We start from the raw sequence: 19,980 nt of genomic DNA on the forward strand, positions 1-19,980 counted from the left end.
ATAAAACATTTTAATAAATATTTGAAAAAACTCAAGCATTCTTTTTAGCATAAAAGATTCAATTAATTAAAAATTAAAAAAAAATTATTTGATAACACGTCAAAAGATTTCAAGATATATCATATAAAAATTAAAAATAAAGTTAAACCATTATCTCTAACGAGTCAAGCTAATATTTTCAGTTAATCCCTGTTTTTAGTTTTAATAATAAAATAAAAAAAAAATAAAGACACCAAAAACAAGAAACCGTATGATGATAAAATTATGAAATCACTGTTGTTAAAATAATGAATTACACTTTATTATATATAAAATTATTTCAATAATAATAATAATTATTATTATTATTATTATTAAGAAATTTAAAAGTAATTAAAATTGAAATTCGAAAAATATGAATTGGTATAATAATAATAATAATAATAATAATAATAATTAAAAGAGTAGTTGTGTTGGCTGGTATTCAAGAGATGGAGTGGGGGGGAGTAACTATATAATAATAATAATAATAATAATAATAATAATAATACTTCTAGGGTTTTATTTCCTCATTTCCGTCTTTATCCTTCACAGCTACCACCACACAGAGCAAGGGGGCGAGTGAAAATGCCGGCGGGTCATGGTCTTCGTTCTCGAACTCGGGATTTGTTCTCAAGGCCCTTCAGGAAGAAGGGTTACATTCCTTTGACAACCTATCTCAGGACCTATAAGATTGGTGATTATGTCGATATCAAGGTGAACGGCGCCGTCCACAAGGGTATGCCTCACAAGTTCTATCATGGTCGCACCGGTCGTGTCTGGAACGTTACCAAGCGTGCTGTTGGCGTTGAGGTCAACAAGCAGGTATACATCAATATAAATCTGTGGAAAATGTTGTGTAGTTTTCTGATTTGGTGTTTTTAGGTTCCTGAAATCGTTGAAATATTGGGTTAATATTTGAGAACATGCTTATCAATTGGTTCTGGTTAGCTGATTTATTGTGGGTTTTAAGTGTCATTTTGAATGGTGTATGTTTGCTAGATTATGCATTTCAGTTCCTGTAATTGTTTAGTGGTTCAGATATCTTTCTTGTTCTCATTTTTTCTGAGTGAAGGTAATAATTAATATGTTAGACTCTTAATTATTTTAATCATGTTGCTGATGATGGTACCGGTGATCCTGAGATGTGCTTGAATGTATTTGTGCTTGCTATTTGTATTGACTGTTGGTAGTTGTTGGATCTTGGATTTGGGCGTTTACTTCGATTTTCTGCACTTTGTTTGGTATTATTTAACTGTTTATGATTACAGGTTGAGATAATACTATTAGGGGAGAAGAGGGCTGTTGAATCCTTTACTTCATGCACTACTCTACCAGTGAGATTATTATTATGGGTGTTCGAATTATCCAGCCACTGATGCAATTGGCTGCATTTGGTTATAGTTTTATGGTTTAATTGGTCTTCTAAGCATTTGGTTATAGTTTTATGGTTTAATTGGTCTTCTAACTTATTATTGTTGTCTTGTTTTATCTATCATATCTAATGCCAATTTAACTGATAGTTAGCTTCGCGATGATGCCTAAGACTTGAGAGCAATTAAGTAAATGGATTTATGTTTTAAGTTGTTATAACTGAGTCCTCATTTAACCTCCTCTGTTACTCTGTGTACTCTTTGTTGCCAGCTCTGAATAATAATGATGGATATTGTTTGCATGTTATAGGTAGGTAACCGAATCATAAGAAAGAGGATTCATGTGCGGGTGGAGCATTTGCAGCCTTCAAGGTGCACAGAGGAATTCCGTCTAAGGAAGAAGAAGAATGATGAACTGAAGGCCCAGGCAAAGGCAAGAGGTGAGGTCATTAGCACAAAGAGGCAGCCAGAAGGCCCTAAACCTGGTTTCATGGTTGAGGGTACACAGTTGGAAACTGTTACGCCCATCCCATATGATGTTGTTAACGATCTCAAGGGTGGTTACTAGGTCTACAATTTCTAGGTTTTTTTCATGCTGTTTGGTTTGTGTTGCCAACTTTTGTTGACTGGATTAGTTTATTCATATGAGCCTCAACTACTGTCAGTTTTGAAGAGGTATTTGGAGATTTATGCATATCCAAAGATGCATGGTTTATTTCATTTCCTCTTTAGATATAATGGGAGTTTTTCTATTCAAATTTGCATATTTCCTTTTCAAAGATTTCTTATAGTTCACATTCCATTAACAGTTTTTAAATCAAATGTCATTCTTTAATTATAGTCACTCTAGATTTTTGCGTAACATGGGTGGCTTTGGAGTAGAGGGAAGTTTTTAAGATTTTGAAATTTTGATTCTAATACTCTGAAAATATTGTATCTGTTTGTTTGTAATGCTCATTAGCAGAGTGCAAGGAAGATATAACAATGAGTTTGTGAAATTACTTGTGCATCAAACTGTTCAAGGTAATTCCTTGATGAATTTTGAACATCATTATGTCTTTTTTGGTCATTCTGAAAGATCATTAGAAAATAGTCTATGGAATTCCCCTGACAAAATTGTTTACTTCGAAAATTAAAGAAATAATCTTGCAAGATTACTGTAGGCTCTCCTTGTCCTTTTGGACCTTGCAAGAAAGGAATAGTCTTTAGGCCAACTGGCAACGTCGTACTGTTGCGGTAAAGTGGCCTACTTCCCTAATGTCTCCTATTAAACAGAAGCATTGGCCCAGAGTTTCATGCTCCCAGCCCATAGTAGTGTACAGATTTCTTTTGTAAGCAAACAAGAATATGAATCTACGCTTGTGTGAACAGTTTGAACTGCTTGATCAATATTTTGTTAATGCTGGTATGCCAGTGCCAAAGAAATTTTCTATGAATTATGTGGTCGGTTTAATGTCCTAAGAAAGTTAATGAGGAAAGATCTTGGTGAGCTAGCTAATCGACACATATTTGCATTGGTGGCACATTTTCCTCAGTTATTTTGTTGTTGTCTCAATGAAGTTGCTTCACCTTCTGCATGGGAAAAAGAAATTCCAAAAGAAAGTCAGTACAAAGAAAAGAATATATGCTCAACAGCTGAAGAAAAGGAGCTTAATTATGACAAGTACTACAGAAGTGACTTGGGGATCTAAGATACAGTTTATTCCCTTGTTGAAAATATTCACTTGTGTAATTTATTTGTACTGGGAATCTCTTTATTTATGAAAAGAAAGCTCAGTTGGGCCTTATAAGCAAAGAGGAGAAACTAACTTTTGGAGGACTCTGCTCCAACCAAGAGGAAGAAGCTGAGTCTGTTTAGGTCACCAAGTTGAGGTTGAAGATGAGGCTATTCTATGTTCTCTTGTCTATTCTGCTCCTCCTTATTTCAGGTTCTTCTCTTGGAATCAGATATGCAATTCTATATATCAATTACATATATTTTTTCTTTGCTTTTTTAGCTCTCTCTCCTCCCCAAATACACACATACATTGCTGAAGCAAAATATATCTTTGGTTTCTAAAGAATGTCATTTAGCTGTGCATTAGTTGTTTTTTCTCAGATATTTAATCTCATTTGGACAATAAATTTTAATTTAGCTTTTGGGTAAGATCAATTTTATCCTGACAAAAGAATTTCTTGGAAACAGCTGAGTTCACCCAATCTCTAGCAGTTCGCAGGGCTCATGCAGTGAGGATACCAGAACACACATGCCATAAAAAGCTAAACATCAACACTTGTAACTTGCAGAAATGCAATGAAGAATGTGCCAAAGAACCACTAGGTGTGGGAGATTGCAGAAATACGTTATGTTTTTGCACATACTATTGTAAACAACCTCCATTCTAACACAATCCCATTTGGCTTTGGCCGAGTCTATCTTCTTCTGGGGATTATGTCCAATGACTGCCCATTTGGGGTAATGAGATTACAGCTTTTGTATAACCCTAATATATTTTGGTAGAAAGTCATTTAAATATTTTAATTTTACTCTTTTGCCATCCAATTTCTCTTTTTGCGAATATATAATAGGGTGGTAAATTATGGGGTCAGTTTATATTCCAGTAATTTGAATTAGGATTATTTTATGTTATGACTAATTGTAGTTTTTCATCAACTTATTCTATAAAAAAGATTTTAGGTCAGATTTATTTTAAATTGTGAATTATAAATTGTTTCGGATCAATAATTTTAATTTTTCAAAAGAATTTAATTTTTTGATTGAAATTTAAATTATTTGAATTAATTTAGAAGCTATTTATAAGTTAGTTAAATCAGTTTATAAATTTTAAAAATAAGTTTAGCTGCTTGTTTATAATATTTTTTAGATTTATAAACTAAAAAAATAAATTGGGAATTGACTTTTCATTTTAATGTTTATAAACATTATGTTGTAAATTAATTTGATAAAGTATTTTATCATATTACTTTTATTTAATTTTTAAAATTTTACAACACGTTTCATTTAATATTATTTTAATCATTTTAATAATAAATATATTTATAAATTATTGTTTTACTAAGCATATCTATTATTTAAGTGTTTATAAATAAATTTTTATAAATTAGTCTAAACACTCTCTATAATGACATTTTCGAATATAGTCATATCAATTGATAAGTTGATATTTAAATTATTATAAATTTTGTGTGAATTAAAAAGGATTATAAATAGTTTTTAAATGAAAAATTTATCCAACCTCATAAAAATAATAAGTATATAATTACAGCTAAAGAATGAGACTATTTAAGAATATGGCATTAAATTCTAATAACAATCATACATTTCAATATATAAAAAAAAAATTCTTATCTCCATTTATTTCAAGGAAAATATTATATTTTCTACATTTTCTGTCATTTAAAGTACTTAGATAAATTGATATTTTCCTGATCAAAGAAAAAATTAAATCATTTTTTAATTTTTGAAAATATTTGTACATGTATGAAATAAATACATACTATTAATTTAACATTATAATCAAATAATGAAAAATATCTTTATAAAAAATATTTTTTATATACAAATTATTTTCTATGAAATAAATGGAGTCTTAATAATAAGTTAAAATTTTTTTTAATCTATGATTGTAATATTGAACCAAATTGTATATACTAGTTTTTTTCAAAATGTGTAATGCACGTTTTCTATACTTATGTATCCATAATTTTAATATTTTTATACAAGTTTTTTTATTGTTTTTTTATATAATATATGTAACACCCCTAATTTTTAAATTTATTATTTTATAGATAAATATTAATATTTTATTTTATTTAAATTTTAGGACATTATTTGAAATTTTTCGGGTTTTAGAAATCGGGTTCGATTTTTCAAAAATATAAAATTTGATGATTTTTAAAAATTAATTTAAAGACGACGTGGTAAAACTAAAAATATATTTGGAGTCTACGAATTTTTCTGAGTTTTCTAAAATTTTTTCAGAATTTTTGGGTCTCGTTTTCGGTCCCAAGGCAGAGTAAAAAATTCAAAATTTTGTATCTTGAATCAAACTGGCCGAATCGAACTGGACCGGATTGGACCGGTCGAATCAGACTGGCTTCTTCTTCCTTTTACTTTCTCCCCGAGCGCGTCCCAACCTCCCTTCCTTCCCTTCCCGTTTTCTCTCTCCTCCCTCACCCCCAGGCCGCGCCGCCGCCTCCCCAGCCACCCCACCTCGCCGGCGCGCCGCCCCAACACCTCCCCACAGCCGGCGGACACTCCAGGCAGCCGAAAAACGGGCGCAAACGCCACCCCTGAGCACGCGTGACGCTTCGTCTTCCCGGCCGATCCGGCCACCGATTGGGTCGGGTCTTGTGTCAAACAACATCTACACCTCGAGAGCTTTCTATAGACACCAAGATCACCAAAATCTATCTAGCGGTTTGTCTAATTTTTTTTGAGAAGTTTTAGCCTATTTTGACTAGATTTCTCGCAAACCGTGAACCCCACGAGAAAACCGAGAGTACCAGAGCGCTCCACTCGTTGAGAGCTTCGCGACAGTATAAATTTTGAAATTTTTCGACACCATTTTTCGGTGGGTCCCACGAAACTTTGTAGTATTTTTCCGAGCATTAAATGAGCTTAGAAAATTTCGTAAAAATTTTATACTAACCCCCGTGTTGTGGGCTTCGTGTAGGTATCTTCAATTCATGGAAATTCGACAGTTGTCCAGGTCTGTGAATTTTCGGCTAGACAGATCGGCTGTCGAAAAAGTCTTCGAATTGGATCGAGATTTTAGCTACCCCACCATTGTTAGATGTCCCGAGCGCGTCCTTAGAGTCGGAATCGACATAGGTAAACCCGAACCTTGTTTTTTCATAATTTTATAGTACTTAAATGGGATTAAAAATCCATAAAATATTCGTGGTAGCTCAGAAAATTATGATTCTTTTTGCAATAGCCTAGTAATATTGCTAAGGACTGCGGGGCAAAGTTTTAGAATTTTTAGAGCTTATTTAGGCAGTTTTTGCAAAAAATGATCAATTATAAGGACTAAACTGTAAATTTACATACTGTGATTGAGGATTGTATGGATAGGCCCAGGAGGGGCTGTGTGATGTGATTGAGTTATGAGTGTGTGATTTGTGAATATAGAAGTGCGTTTTGAGCCCTTTTGCAGGTTGGGTAGGTCCTAGGTATAAGGGAGACTCTGTCGGATTTTGAGCATGACTTAGGACGTCTTTGATCTTTTTCTTAGTTTGTGTTGAGTCAAATTTATTAAATGATTGTAATAAAATTGTCAGATGAGTCGGGACAGCCTTCTTCCTTCGCCCAGCCGCCACAGTAACTACTGTCAAGTTTGTGAGTAAAATATTAATTTTAATTGTAATTTTGATATTATTATATGTTCAAGCATGCTCATGCATCACTTATATGTATATATATATGTAGTTAAACTCTATGCACATTTTATGTTGCATTCACAACTGTTAAAGTGCCATGTATGTTGTTGTGGTAATTTGGAGTAGTGTGCGTGCGTTGGCATGCGTGTGATGTGGTGTTGGCTATGGATAGGATGGGTAGACACGGCTTGAGATCTTCGTTGGGACCCGGTTCTTCGGGGTAGTCACGGCTTGAGTTCTTCGCTGGGACCCCGTGTAACACCTCGTTTGCATAGCCTGGTAGATTTCACTGTTCCGGTGACCGGTGTCGGTCCGGATAATTAAGGGGATTAGAACCACACTTAAGACAACTAGATAAACCATAAACACAAATAATTAGTAATGTTCAATTAGTTAAGTATAAATAAGAAAAATAGAACATAAGAGGTTAAACGAGCCGAGAGTCACAGCGATGGGTGACCTTCTCGGGAAGGACTGCGAAGTCATTTTAAACTCAAATTTCGAACCGTAAAATGTGACGCTGCGGTCCTTAGGACCCTTATGAACATAGTGGAAAAGAGAAAATCACGAAAAAGAACTGTTAAGCCAGTCAAATAACTAGGTCAGGGAGCCGAAAGAAATATGGAATTATTTGCAAACCGGGATGAACCGGCGAGGGGCAATTTGGTCAATTGACCCCGAGAGCTGACTCCTGACCTAACTGTCAAATAAAATCGGAGAAAAGAAAATTTCGGAATCGAGAATTAAATTAAAGAACTAATAGAAAAATAAAGGAAAAAGAAAAGGAAATGAAATATGACTTATAACATCATCTAAATGACATCATACATGATGTCAAAAATATAATTTATTTTATTAAAGTTGACTAAGTCAAAATTTAAGATAATTAGAGTTAAAAACAAATAAAAAAGAAATTGTTGGGTTGTCTTCTTCATTTGGCCGAAATCCTCCCTCTCTCTTCCCTCTCTCTTATTTCATTTTCTACCATTGATAAGCCTCACCAAGCTTTTGAAACCCTAAACTAAACATGCTTCCCATAAAATTCTCCACCTAAACTTCATTCTTGCATCTTGAAGAGTATAGAGGAAGCATAAGAAAGCAAGAAGAAGAAGAAAGAAGAAGAACAAAAAGTGAAGATCAAAGGCTTCACCTAAGGTTGGTATTCTAACCTTCAATTTCTATTTTAAGTGCATGCTTGTTACTTAAATGAGCTTAGAATTCATTAAATGAAATGAAAATATGGGGGAAGGACTATTATTGAATTTTCGGCTAGCTTGAAGGGAGTATGAATTGCATGAATTTAATGGGTTTGAATGAGTTTAGAAACCTTACTTAGTTGAATGATTAGCATTAAAACCATTAAATGTAGTTAAGTGCATGAGATCAATGAGTTAGGGTTTGAATGTTAGGGTTTGTGAACCAAATTTTGGAGAAATGCTTAAATGATGACTTTGGTCTATTGTGAGATGAAAAATGGTCAATAATGACCAAAAGAGATGTGTGGAAATTGTGAGAATGAAAGTTAAATTCGTAGGGCAAATGGTCATGCTGCTGGCAGCATGACCAAGCCAACTTTGAAGGACCAAAACGGAAATTTTACAAGTCCAATTGATATGCCACCAATTGGGGATGAAAATAGACATAAAATGACACAATTTTCATTAAGGAACCATGCCCAAAAACTGACCAAAACTTAGTGAACCAATTGACCAAAGTTGGTTAAGTGCAGGCTGTCACTGCACAAACTGACTAAATGAACAGTATTTGTTCATTTAGTCATAACTCGAGCTAGGAAGGTCAAAATGACCTGAAATTTTACCAGTAATTAGATAAGATATAGATCTAAAACTTTTATGAAGAACACCAACTCAAATTATGCCGTTAACCTAATCAAATTATTGAGCAAAGTTGAGTTACTGAACCTGCAAAACTGCAGAATTGCCATTTGAACAGTAAAGTTTCAATGGTTATAACTCTCTCTAGAAAACTCCGATTTAGGTGAATCTTGAACCGATGGAAACCTAAGACACAGTAGAATATTTCGTATGAAGGAAATTAGACCAAATTACGGACTTAACTTGATCAAATTATTGAACGAAGTTGGATCAAAAATCTGTCAGAACCAAAATTGCAACATGAATAGTGCACGTGAACAGTAACTGTATTTTGGCTATAACTTGAGCTAAAAAACTCCAATTGGGGTGATTCAAAAAGGAGAATAAACTTAAGACAATGGGGAACATTTTCTATGAAGAAAGTTTTGCCAAATTCCAACAATAAAGTGACCAATGGAACAGTGCAACTTAGGACTCCAAAACTGAAATTTACCAAATTTGCCTAAAAGACTTAGGATTTGAGTAAACAACCAAAACCAATAAGTTTAGTGACCAAAATGTGGTATGTGGATGAAGTTGGAATTCCCATACCTATTAAGCCTTAGAAAATCAACAAATTGACTTGAATAGTGTAGTGAATAGTAACTCGAAGCACAAAATTTTAAGAACGTCGAGTTTAGCAAGTTAGAGCTAGGTAAAAATGAGGCTAAATTTATTTTGGATTTATGTTAAGTTCTAGTACTGAAACATTGTAAAATTGTGTATTTCAGTTGAAAAGAATATCGGGAAGGAACCCGAGGAATCGAGTCGAGGCTAAGGGGCTACTCGCTTGAGGTTTGTGCACAACATCACTATGCTTTAAAATGTAGTGATAAAGTGAATGAAATATGTATTTTACATTTGCTTTGAATTGTTGAAAATTTATTTGTGACATTAGTTATGTTGTTTTGACTTAAATTGTTGAAAGTTATTGTGTATATTTGAAATGACAATGTTTAGCAAATTGTTAAGATAAATTTTGAAACCACAGTGTCATGACCATATATTTGAACACCTCACTAGCATGACTAGTGGGGGTAATTAGTTTCGAATTTTGATTCCTTCTCTGGAGAAGTGTTGAGGTGTGCCAGTAGAAGAGGATGTGAATGGATATCCATATATTTGAGCTAGCTAGCCTTGTGATGTGATTTCTCTTTAGCCTCTGGCTATTGAGATTCTATTTGTTTCGAATGGCATGATCTAACTATGGGTTTTATGAAATGTGTTTTGATACTTCGAAATGAACGTGATTTGCATTAAAATCTCATAATTCATGTTTTGTGTTTAATGCTCATGTTTAGTCAAATTTTTGAATAAATGTGATTTTATTTTTGTATAAAGATTATTTTAGTATGTTGTGCACCACTGAGTCCTAGTACTCAGCGATAGCTTTTATTGCTGTCGCAGATACAGAGACTAGAGGAGCAGCAGACTGAGCTGCTAAAGATTGAGGATCATTCAGCCTAAAGTCTTCGGGTATAATTTATACCCTAATTGTAAATATTTCTTTTGATGTATATATTGCACATAAATGTATGGACATGTAAAAATGAGTCTTGAGCAGTTATATAAAATTTGTATAAAGTTGTAATATATATATTGTAGTTTGAAATTCTCTTAATGTAAATTTTGTAATGATCTATTTAAATTGTTTTGTTTCTAATGAAATATGAATGGAACTATTTTATTTAATTTGAATGAAATGATTGTTAGTATTTGATGATCATTGGATACTGGATTTGAAATGGAAAGTTGATAAATGTGTTGAGAACTTGATTGAGATTGCGTATGAAATTGAAGCAGTTGTTGAGAAAATTTTTAGAAGTGCTTTTTACAGGTATTTAAAGAACTGTTTTCTCAAAATACAGAGGGAACTCTGTCAAAATTTTTATAAAATTTGCGGAAAAATAAAATAGGCTAAAATTTCCAACTAGCTTTCAACTTAATTACATGTTTAAAATACTTATTAGAAATGCTCACCACTTATCAAAAATAAGAAAATTGTTTTAAAATCCCTTGTAGGGTACTTAATGAGTTATCGGTAGGTGAAGTTCGGTAGTTCATTAGGTATTCTACGGGATCATGTTATGCCTTACAGAGGGGTAAGGTGTGACATGTTTTAGTGGTATCAGAGCAAGTTTTTGAAGTATGTTTTAAATTGTGAATTTATATCTTTTCTTTATTAAGTACAACGGCTCAATGTCCATAATTGTTACATACAGTGCATTACATCATGAATATGAACTAACAGAGGGAAATCTCCATGTGTTACTTGTTCAGGAGATACCCTACTCCAGACTGTTATGGAAGAAGGGGATCGCTCAGTTGAGCAGTCTGTTGAAGCTGAGGCACAAGGGGAAGCCCCAGCTTTACCGAATGTTAGTGGGTCAGTAGCACCAGCCCCGCAAATGCCGCAGTTTCCTGCACAGTTTGCACAGCAGATGGCGGCAATGTTTCAACAAATGGCTGGGGGTATGCCTGTTCAAACTCCACCACAACCACCTGTGGCACAACCATTGCCTCCAGCCAGACAGTATGACAAGTTATTGAAGTATGGGGCTGCAGAATTCAAGGGTACAGTGGACCCTTTAGAGGCAGAGCAATGGCTTGAAAGAATGGACAGAGTATTTAAGAAGCTGCACTGCCAAGATGAGTTGAAGTTTGAGTATTCTGTGTCGCCATCGCAAGGGATGCATATGATTGGTGGAAGACCATCCCCACGGCTTGGTGAACCACGATCTTGACACAGGATGACTTCATCGAGAGTTCGAGCAAATACATCCCAGATGCATATATTGATCAGAAGTTACAAGAGTTTCTAAGTTTAAAACAAGGAAACCGATCAGTGGCAGAGTATGAGAGGGAGTTCTCCCGCCTGAGTCACTATGCGGGAAGTCTCCTTACTACCAGCAAGGCAAGATGCAAGAGATTTGAGACGGGTTTGAAGCCCAGCATAAGAATGCAAGTTGTGGGATTTCGACACAGTAATTTTTCAGAAATTATGTCTCAAGCACTTGAGCTGGAGAGAATTGAATCAGAAGTAACCCCAGTGAAAGAAAAATCAGAGAAAGCTGAGAAATCAGAAAAAGACAAGAGGGAAAAGTCGGAGCCGAGTTACGTGGTACCTGGAAAGAAAAAGAAGTATAGTGGACCCAGCAGGGGTCGAGGTGGAAGATTTGGTAGAGGCAGATTTTTACGGACAAAGACCCCTAGGTGCAGTCAAGATCGGCAGGGGTTCACATTCTGCCCGCCCCTGTGAGACTTGTGGCAAGATTCATGGAGGGGAATGCTACTGGGCCATTGGAGCCTGCTTTAACTATGGAGGCAAGGGTCATTTAGCAAGAGACTGCACTAGTGCTCTGTCTTCGAGATATGGTCCATCTCCTACTACTGCCGAGGGATCTATTCAGAGTCCTGCTCCCAGAGGTTCACATTATGTTAGCAGAGGAAGAGGCAGAGGTAGAGGCACTGCTTCAGGCAGTCAGGGCATAGTTGGTCAGTCGGGACAAGGAAGTGCTTCAACCAGAATCTACACAATGAGACGGCGAGAAGAGGCTGAGACTTCTGATGTGGTAGCTGGTACATTCTCTATCTCTGATCAAGAAGTATTTGTGTTGTTTGATCCGGGTTCAACCCATTCATATGTTAGTGCTAGCATAATTAGTTCACTTGCTGTTCCATGTGTGCAAATGGATTTTGAAGTGCTAGTAACTAGTCCATTAGGACAAGAGGTCCGGGTCAACAAAATTTATAGAGACTGTCCTTTGGTGATCCAAGGACATATTTTCCTGTCAGACTTGATTGAAATGCCCTTCAGAGAGTATGATATCATCTTGGGCATGGATTGGTTAGCCAGGCATCACGCCATGATTGACTGTAGACTGAAGATAGTCACTTTTGGTCTCCCTTTGTACGGTGATGTGGTAATACATGGGGAGAGGCATTTACTGCCATCAAACATCATTTCAACTGCATTAGCAAGAAGGATGATCAGAAAGGGGTGTGAAGCATACTTGGCACATGTGATAGACACCCAAGTGGGGAGTCCAGCACTAAGGGACATCCCTACTGTATGTGACTTTCCAGATGTGTTTCCTGATGATTTGTCAGGATTACCTCCAGAAAGAGAGGTGTAGTTTGAGATTGATGTTATGCCTGGTGTGGACCCAATCTCCATAACACCATATAGAATGGCACCTGCAGAATTAAAAGAGGTGAAAGTACAATTGCAAGAGTTGCTTGATAAGGGCTTTATCAGCCCTAGTGTGTCACCTTGGGGAGCGCCAGTGTTGTTTGTAAAGAAGAAGGATGGCACTCTCCGGTTATGCATTGATTATCGGCAGTTGAATAAGGTGACAATAAAGAACAGATATCCATTGCCCCGTATTGATGACTTATTTGATTAGTTGAGGGGTGCAGCTGTGTTCTTCAAAATTGACCTGAGATCAGGTTATTATCAGCTGAAAGTACAAGAGCAGAGTATTCCTAAAACTGCCTTCAGAACCCGCTATGGCCATTATGAGTTTTTGGTTATGCCATTCGGGTTAACTAATGCTTCGGCTGCTTTTATGGATCTGATGAACACTATCTTCAGACCATACCTCGACCAGTTTGTTGTGGTATTTATAGATGATATATTGGTCTATTCGAGGAATGCAGAAGTGCATGAAAGACATCTGCGGATTGTACTGCAGACTTTGAGAGAGAAACAACTATATGCCAAATTGTCCAAGTGTGAATTTTGGCTGAAAGAAATATCTTTCTTGGGGCATGTAGTATCAGAAGAGGGCATCAAGGTAGATCCAAGTAAGATTGAAGCTGTCCTTAATTGGAGGTCACCCAGAAATGTCACAGAAATTCGTAGTTTTCTGGGTTTAGCTGGATACTACCGTAGATTTGTGAAGGGATTCTCCATGTTGGCATCTCCATTGACCAAGCTGCTTAGAAAAGATGTAAAATTTCAGTGGACGGACAAATGCCAGCAAAGTTTTGATGAATTGAAGAGATGTTTGACTGAAGCTCCAGTCCTGACTTTACCTACCCCGGGTAAAGAATATACAATATATAGTGATGCTTCTCACAATGGGTTAGGCTATGTATTGATGCAAGATCGAAATGTCATTGCCTATGCATCACGCCAGCTAAAACCGCATGAGAGGAATTATCCGACACATGATTTGGAGCTTGCAGCTATTGTGTTTGCTCTTAAGATCTGGAGACATTATTTGTATGGGGAGAAGTGCTACATCTACACAGATCATAAGAGTTTGAAGTATTTGGGCACCCAGAAAGAGCTGAACTTGAGATAGAGGAGATGGTTAGAGTTGATAAAAGACTATGATTGTCTGATAGACTATCGGCCAGGGAAAGCTAATGTTGTGGCTGATGCCTTAAGTCGCAAGACTATGGCAAGTCTACGGATTACTCCTTTGTCTTTGGTACATGAGTTGAGATCATTACATGCCAGCTTAGAGATTAATGATGATGGGCAGACAGCAGTTGCATGGCATGTACAGCCAGTGTTGATTGATCAGATTAGAATGGCTACTCAAAATGATCAGAAGTATCAGAAGTTGATGGAAGAAGTCCGACAAGGCAAGAAACCAGAATTCTCAATCAGAGATGATGGTCTACTGCTACACCAGGGCAGAATGTGTGTTCCTAATGATGTTGATTTGAGGCAGATCATTTTGAAGGAAGCACATGAGTCTCCTTTTGCCATGCACCCTGGTGGCACAAAAATGTATAGAGGGCTAAAGGAGCATTACTAGTGAATGGGTTTAAAAAGAGATGTGGCAGAGTTTGTATCCAAATGCCTGACTTGTCAGCAAGTAAAGGCAGAGCATCAAGTACCAACTGGGTTGTTACATCCACTGCTAGTGCCAGAATGGAAATGGGAGAGAATAACGATGGATTTTGTGATGGGACTTCTGAGGACACAGAAGAGTCATGATACAGTATGGGGCATTGTTGACAGACTGACCAAGTCTGCTCATTTTCTGCCAGTTCGGATGGACTACAGTTTAGAAAGATTGGCCAAGGTATACATCGATGAGATTGTGAGACTGCATGGAGTGCCAGTATCCATTGTGTCAGACAGAGATCCTAGGTTCACTTCTAGATTCTGGGGTAGTCTTCAGAGAGCCCTAGGAACTAGATTGAACTTCAGTACGGCATTCCACCCACAGACAGATGGCCAGTCTGAGAGGGCAATTCAGATCTTGGAGGACATGCTACGGGCTTATGTGATTGAATTTGAAGGCAGTTGGGATACACACTTGCCTTTGATTGAGTTTGCTTACAACAACAGCTACCAATCAAGCATTGGAATGCCTCCATATGAAGCTTTGTATGGCAGAAAATGTAGAACCCCATTGTGTTGGGATGACGTGGGTGAAAGAAAGATGATTGGACCCGAAATTGTTCAGCAAACTGAAGAGAAAATCAGGGTGATCCGAGATCAACTTAAGAGTGCATCAGACCGTCAGAAGTCCTATATTGATTTGAAAAGAAGGGATATTCAGTATGCAGTGGGTGAGAAAGTTTTCCTCAAGGTTTCTCCTTGGAAGAGAATTATGAGATTCGGTAGAAAGGGGAAACTGAGTCCTCGTTTTATTAGGCCATATGAGGTTTTGGAAAGAGTGGGTCCTTTGGCATATCGGTTGGCACTACCTCCAGAGTTGGAAAAGATACATAATGTCTTCCATGTGTCTATGTTGAGGAGGTATCGATCAGACCCATCTCATGTATTACCAGTAGAGGAAATTGAAGTAAATCCAGACCTCACATATGAAGAAGAACCCATAGAGATTCTGGCTTATGAGGTGAAGCAGCTATGAAACAAGCAGATACCGTTGGTAAAAGTGCTGAGGAACCATCATTCGGGCCAGGAGGCTACTTGGGAACAAGAGGAGGACATGAGGAGACAACACCCACAGCTGTTCAGAGATTGATACCAGGTAAAATTTCGAGACGAAATTTATTTTAAGGGGGGGGAGAATTGTAACACCCCGTTTGCATAGCCTGGTAGATTTCACTGTTCCGGTGACCGGTGTCGGTCCGGATAATTAAGGGGATTAGAACCACACCTAAGACAACTAGATAAACCATAAATACAAATAATTAGTAATGTTCAATTAGTTAAGTATAAATAAGAAAAACAGAATATAAGAGGTTAAATGAGCCGAGAGTCACAGCGATGGGTGACCTTCTCGGGAAGGACTGTGCAGTCATTTTAAACTCAAATTTCGAACTGTAAAATGTGACGCTGCTATCCTTAGGACTCTTATGAACATAGTGGAAAAGAGAAAATCACGAAAAAGAACTGTTAAGCCAATCAAATAATTAGGTCAGAGAGCCAGAAGAAATATGGAATTATTTGCAAACCGGGATGAACCGGAGAGGGGCAATTTGGTCAATTGACCCCGAGAGCTGACTCCTGACCTAACTGTCAAATAAAATCGGAGAAAAGAAAATTTCGAAATCGAGAATTAAATTAAAGAACTAATAGAAAAATAAAGGAAAAAGAAAAGGAAATGAAATATGACTTATAACATCATCTAAATGACATCATACATGATGTCAAAAATATAATTTATTTTATTAAAGTTGACTAAGTCAAAATTTAAGATAATTAGAGTTAAAAACAAATAAAAAAGAAATTGTTGGGTTGTCTTCTTCATTTGGCCGAAATCCTCTCTCTCTCTCTTCCCTCTCTCTTATTTCATTTTCTACCATTGATAAGCCTCACCAAGCTTTTGAAACCCTAAACTAAACATGCTTCCCCTAAAATTCTCCACTTAAACTTCATTCTTGCATCTTGAAGAGTATAGAGGAAGCATAAGAAAGCAAGAAGAAGAAGAAAGAAGAAGAACAAAAAGTGAAGATCAAAGGCTTCACCTAAGGTTGGTATTCTAACCTTCAATTTCTATTTTAAGTGCATGCTTGTTACTTAAATGAGCTTAGAATTCATTAAATGAAATGAAAATATGGGGGAAGGACTATTATTGAATTTTCGGCCAGCTTGAAGGGAGTATGAATTGCATGAATTTAATGGGTTTGAATGAGTTTAGAAACCTTACTTAGTTGAATGATTAGCATTAAAACCATTAAATGTAGTTAAATGCATTAGGGTTTGTGAAACAAATTTTGGAGAAATGCTTAAATGATGACTTTGGTCTATTGTGAGATGAAAAATGGTCAATAATGACCAAAAGAGATGTGTGGAAATTGTGAGAATGAAAGTTAAATTCGTAGGGCAAATGGTCATGCTGCTGGCAGCATGACCAAGCCAACTTTGAAGGACCAAAACGGAAATTTTATAAGTCCAATTGATATGCCACCAATTGGCGATGAAAATAGATATAAAATGACACAATTTTCATTAAGGAACCATGCCCAAAAACTGACCAAAACCTAGTGAACCAATTGACCAAATTTGGTTAAGTGCAGGCTGTCACTGCACAAACTGACCAAATGAACAGTATTTGTTCATTTGGTCATAACTCGAGCTAAAAATGTCAAAATGACCTGAAATTTTACCAGTAATTAGATAAGATATAAATCTAAAACTTTCATGAAGAACACCAACCCAAATTATGCCGTTAACCTAATCAAATTATTGAGCAAAGTTGAGTTACTGAACCTGCAAAACTGCAGAATTGCCATTTGAACAATAAAGTTTCAATGGCTATAACTCTCTCTAGAAAACTCCGATTTAGGTGAATCTTGAACCGATGGAAACCTAAGACACAATTGAACATTTTGTATGAAGGAAATTAGACCAAATTACCGACTTAACTTGACCAAATTATTGAACGAAGTTGGATCAAACATCTGCCAGAACCAAAATTGCAGCATGAGCGATTGCACATGAACGATGAATCGTATTTTGGCTATAACTTGAGCTAAAAAACTCCAATTGGGGTGATTCAAAAAGGAGAATAAACTTAAGACAATGGGGAACATTTTCTATGAAGAAAGTTTTGCCAAATTCCAACAATAAAGTGACTAATGGAACAGTGCAACTTAGGACTCCAAAACTGAAATTTACCAAATTTGCCTAAAAGACTTAGGATTTGAGTAAACAACCAAAACCAATAAGTTTAGTGACCAAAATGTGGTATGTGGGTGAAGTTGGAATTCCCATACCTATTAAGCCTTAGAAAGTCAACAAATTGACTTGAATAGTGTAGTGAATAGTAACCCGAAGCACAAAATTTAAAGAACGTCGAGTTTAGCAAGTTAGAGCTAGGTAAAAATGAGGCTAAATTTATTTTGGATTTATGTTAAGTTCTAGTACTTAAACATTGTAAAATTGTGTGTTTCAGTTGAAAAGAATATCGGGAAGGAACCCGAGGAACCGAGTCGAGGCTAAGGGGCGACTCGCTTGAGGTTTGTGCACAACATCACTATGCTTTAAAATGTAGTGATAAAGTGAATGAAATATGTATTTTACATTTGCTTTGAATTGTTGAAAATTTATTTGTGACATTAGTTATGTTGTTTTGACTTAAATTGTTGAAAGTTATTGTGTATATTTGAAATGACAATGTTTAGCAAATTGTTAAGATAAATTTTGAAACCACAGTGTCATAACCATATATTTGAACACCTCACTAGCATGACTAGTGGGGGTAATTAGTTTCGAATTTTGATTCCTTCTCTGGAGAAGTGTTGAGGTGTGCCAGTAGAAGAGGATGTGAATGGATATCCATATATTTGAGCTAGCTAGCCTTGTGATGTGATTTCCCTTTAGCCTCTGGCTATTGAGATTCTATTTGTTTCGAATGGCATGATCTAACTGTGGGTTTTATGAAATGTGTTTTGATACTTCGAAATGAACGTGGTTTGCATTAAAATCTCATAATTCATGTTTTGTGTTTAATGCTCATGTTTAGTCAAATTTTTGAATAAATGTGATTTTATTTTTGCATAAAGATTATTTTAGTATGTTGTGCACCACTGAGTCCTAGTACTCAGCGATAGCTTTTATTGCTGTCGCAGATACAGAGACTAGAGGAGCAGCAGACTGAGCTGCTAAAGATTGAGGATCATTCAGCCTAAAGTCTTCGGGTATAATTTATACCCTAATTGTAAATATTTCTTTTGATGTATATATTGCACATAAATGTATGGACATGTAAAAATGAGTCTTGAGCAGTTGTATAAAATTTGTATAAAGTTGTAATATATATATTGTAGTTTGAAATTCTCTTAATGTAAATTTTGTAATGATCTATTTAAATTGTTTTGTTTCTAATGAAATATGAATGGAACTATTTTATTTAATTTGAATGAAATGATTGTTAGTATTTGATGATCATTGGATACTGGATTTGAAATGGAAAGTTGATAAATGTGTTGAGAACTTGATTGAGATTGCGTATGAAATTGAAGTAGTTGTTGAGCAAATTTTTAGAAGTGCTTTTTACAGGTATTTGAAGAACTGTTTTCTCAAAATACAGAGGGAACTCTGTCAAAATTTTTATAAAATTTACGGAAAAATAAAATGGGCTAAAATTTCCAACTAGCTTTCAACTTAATTACATGTTTAAAATACTTATTAGAAATGCTCACCACTTATCAAAAATAAGAAAATTGTTTTAAAATCCCTTGTAGGGTACTTAATGAGTTATCGGTAGGTGAAGTTCGGTAGTTCATTAGGTATTCTACGGGATCATGTTATGCCTTACAGAGGGGTAAGGTGTGACACCCCGATTTGGTTTATTAAGCGAAAGTCCTGCTTGAGTTCTTCGCTGGCACAGGTTGGATTTAAGAGAGTTGTATAGGGGATCAACTCCCATATATTTATGATTTGACATTACTGGGTGTGTGAGTGCTCCAAATTACCTTTTTGCTGTTATGATGTGAAAATATTGCTGATGTTGCATTTCACTCTACAGAGTGCATTAGCTTTAGATAGTTATAGAGATTATAGTTAAAAGTAATATTTTACTCTCTGAGTCTAACGCTCACTCCTGTTCAATATTTTTCTAGGCCATAGGAGGATATTTTTAAGGTTCACCTGCTTTTCTCCCTCGCAGGTTGTTTATTAATGTTTGTATAAACCTGTTAACTCTTAGAATTTCCGCATGTGTTAGAAGTATTTATTTAATTTGGGTCTATAATATAATTATCATGTTGGACCTGTAAACGTATTATTATATGTATATTTGATGGAATGGATGAGGGAGCTGAGCTCCCATTTATTTTTATGACATTGAGTATATGGAGGGTGAGCTGAGCTCCCCAATTGATTATATATTGTGTTTACAGGTCAAGTGAGTCAAAAACTCCCCGTTGAAATTTCCACTTTATGACCGGACTCTGTG

General features: G+C 35.9%; 1 protein-coding gene across 1 annotated transcript; it reads left to right on the forward strand.

The window, feature by feature from the left end:
- Window positions 1–533: 533 nt before the first annotated feature.
- Window positions 534–2,149, forward strand: LOC110670093 (60S ribosomal protein L21-1). The gene is made up of 2 exons (XM_021832036.2): window positions 534–843; window positions 1,702–2,149. The coding sequence occupies exons 1-2, from the start codon at window positions 607–609 to the stop codon at window positions 1,957–1,959; spliced, it is 495 nt and encodes a 164-aa protein (XP_021687728.1). The 5' UTR covers window positions 534–606; the 3' UTR covers window positions 1,960–2,149.
- The last annotated feature ends 17,831 nt before the right edge of the window (window positions 2,150–19,980 follow it).

Source organism: Hevea brasiliensis, chromosome 5 (assembly GCF_030052815.1).
Source record: "Hevea brasiliensis isolate MT/VB/25A 57/8 chromosome 5, ASM3005281v1, whole genome shotgun sequence".
NCBI classification, from domain to species: Eukaryota; Viridiplantae; Streptophyta; class Magnoliopsida; order Malpighiales; family Euphorbiaceae; genus Hevea; species Hevea brasiliensis.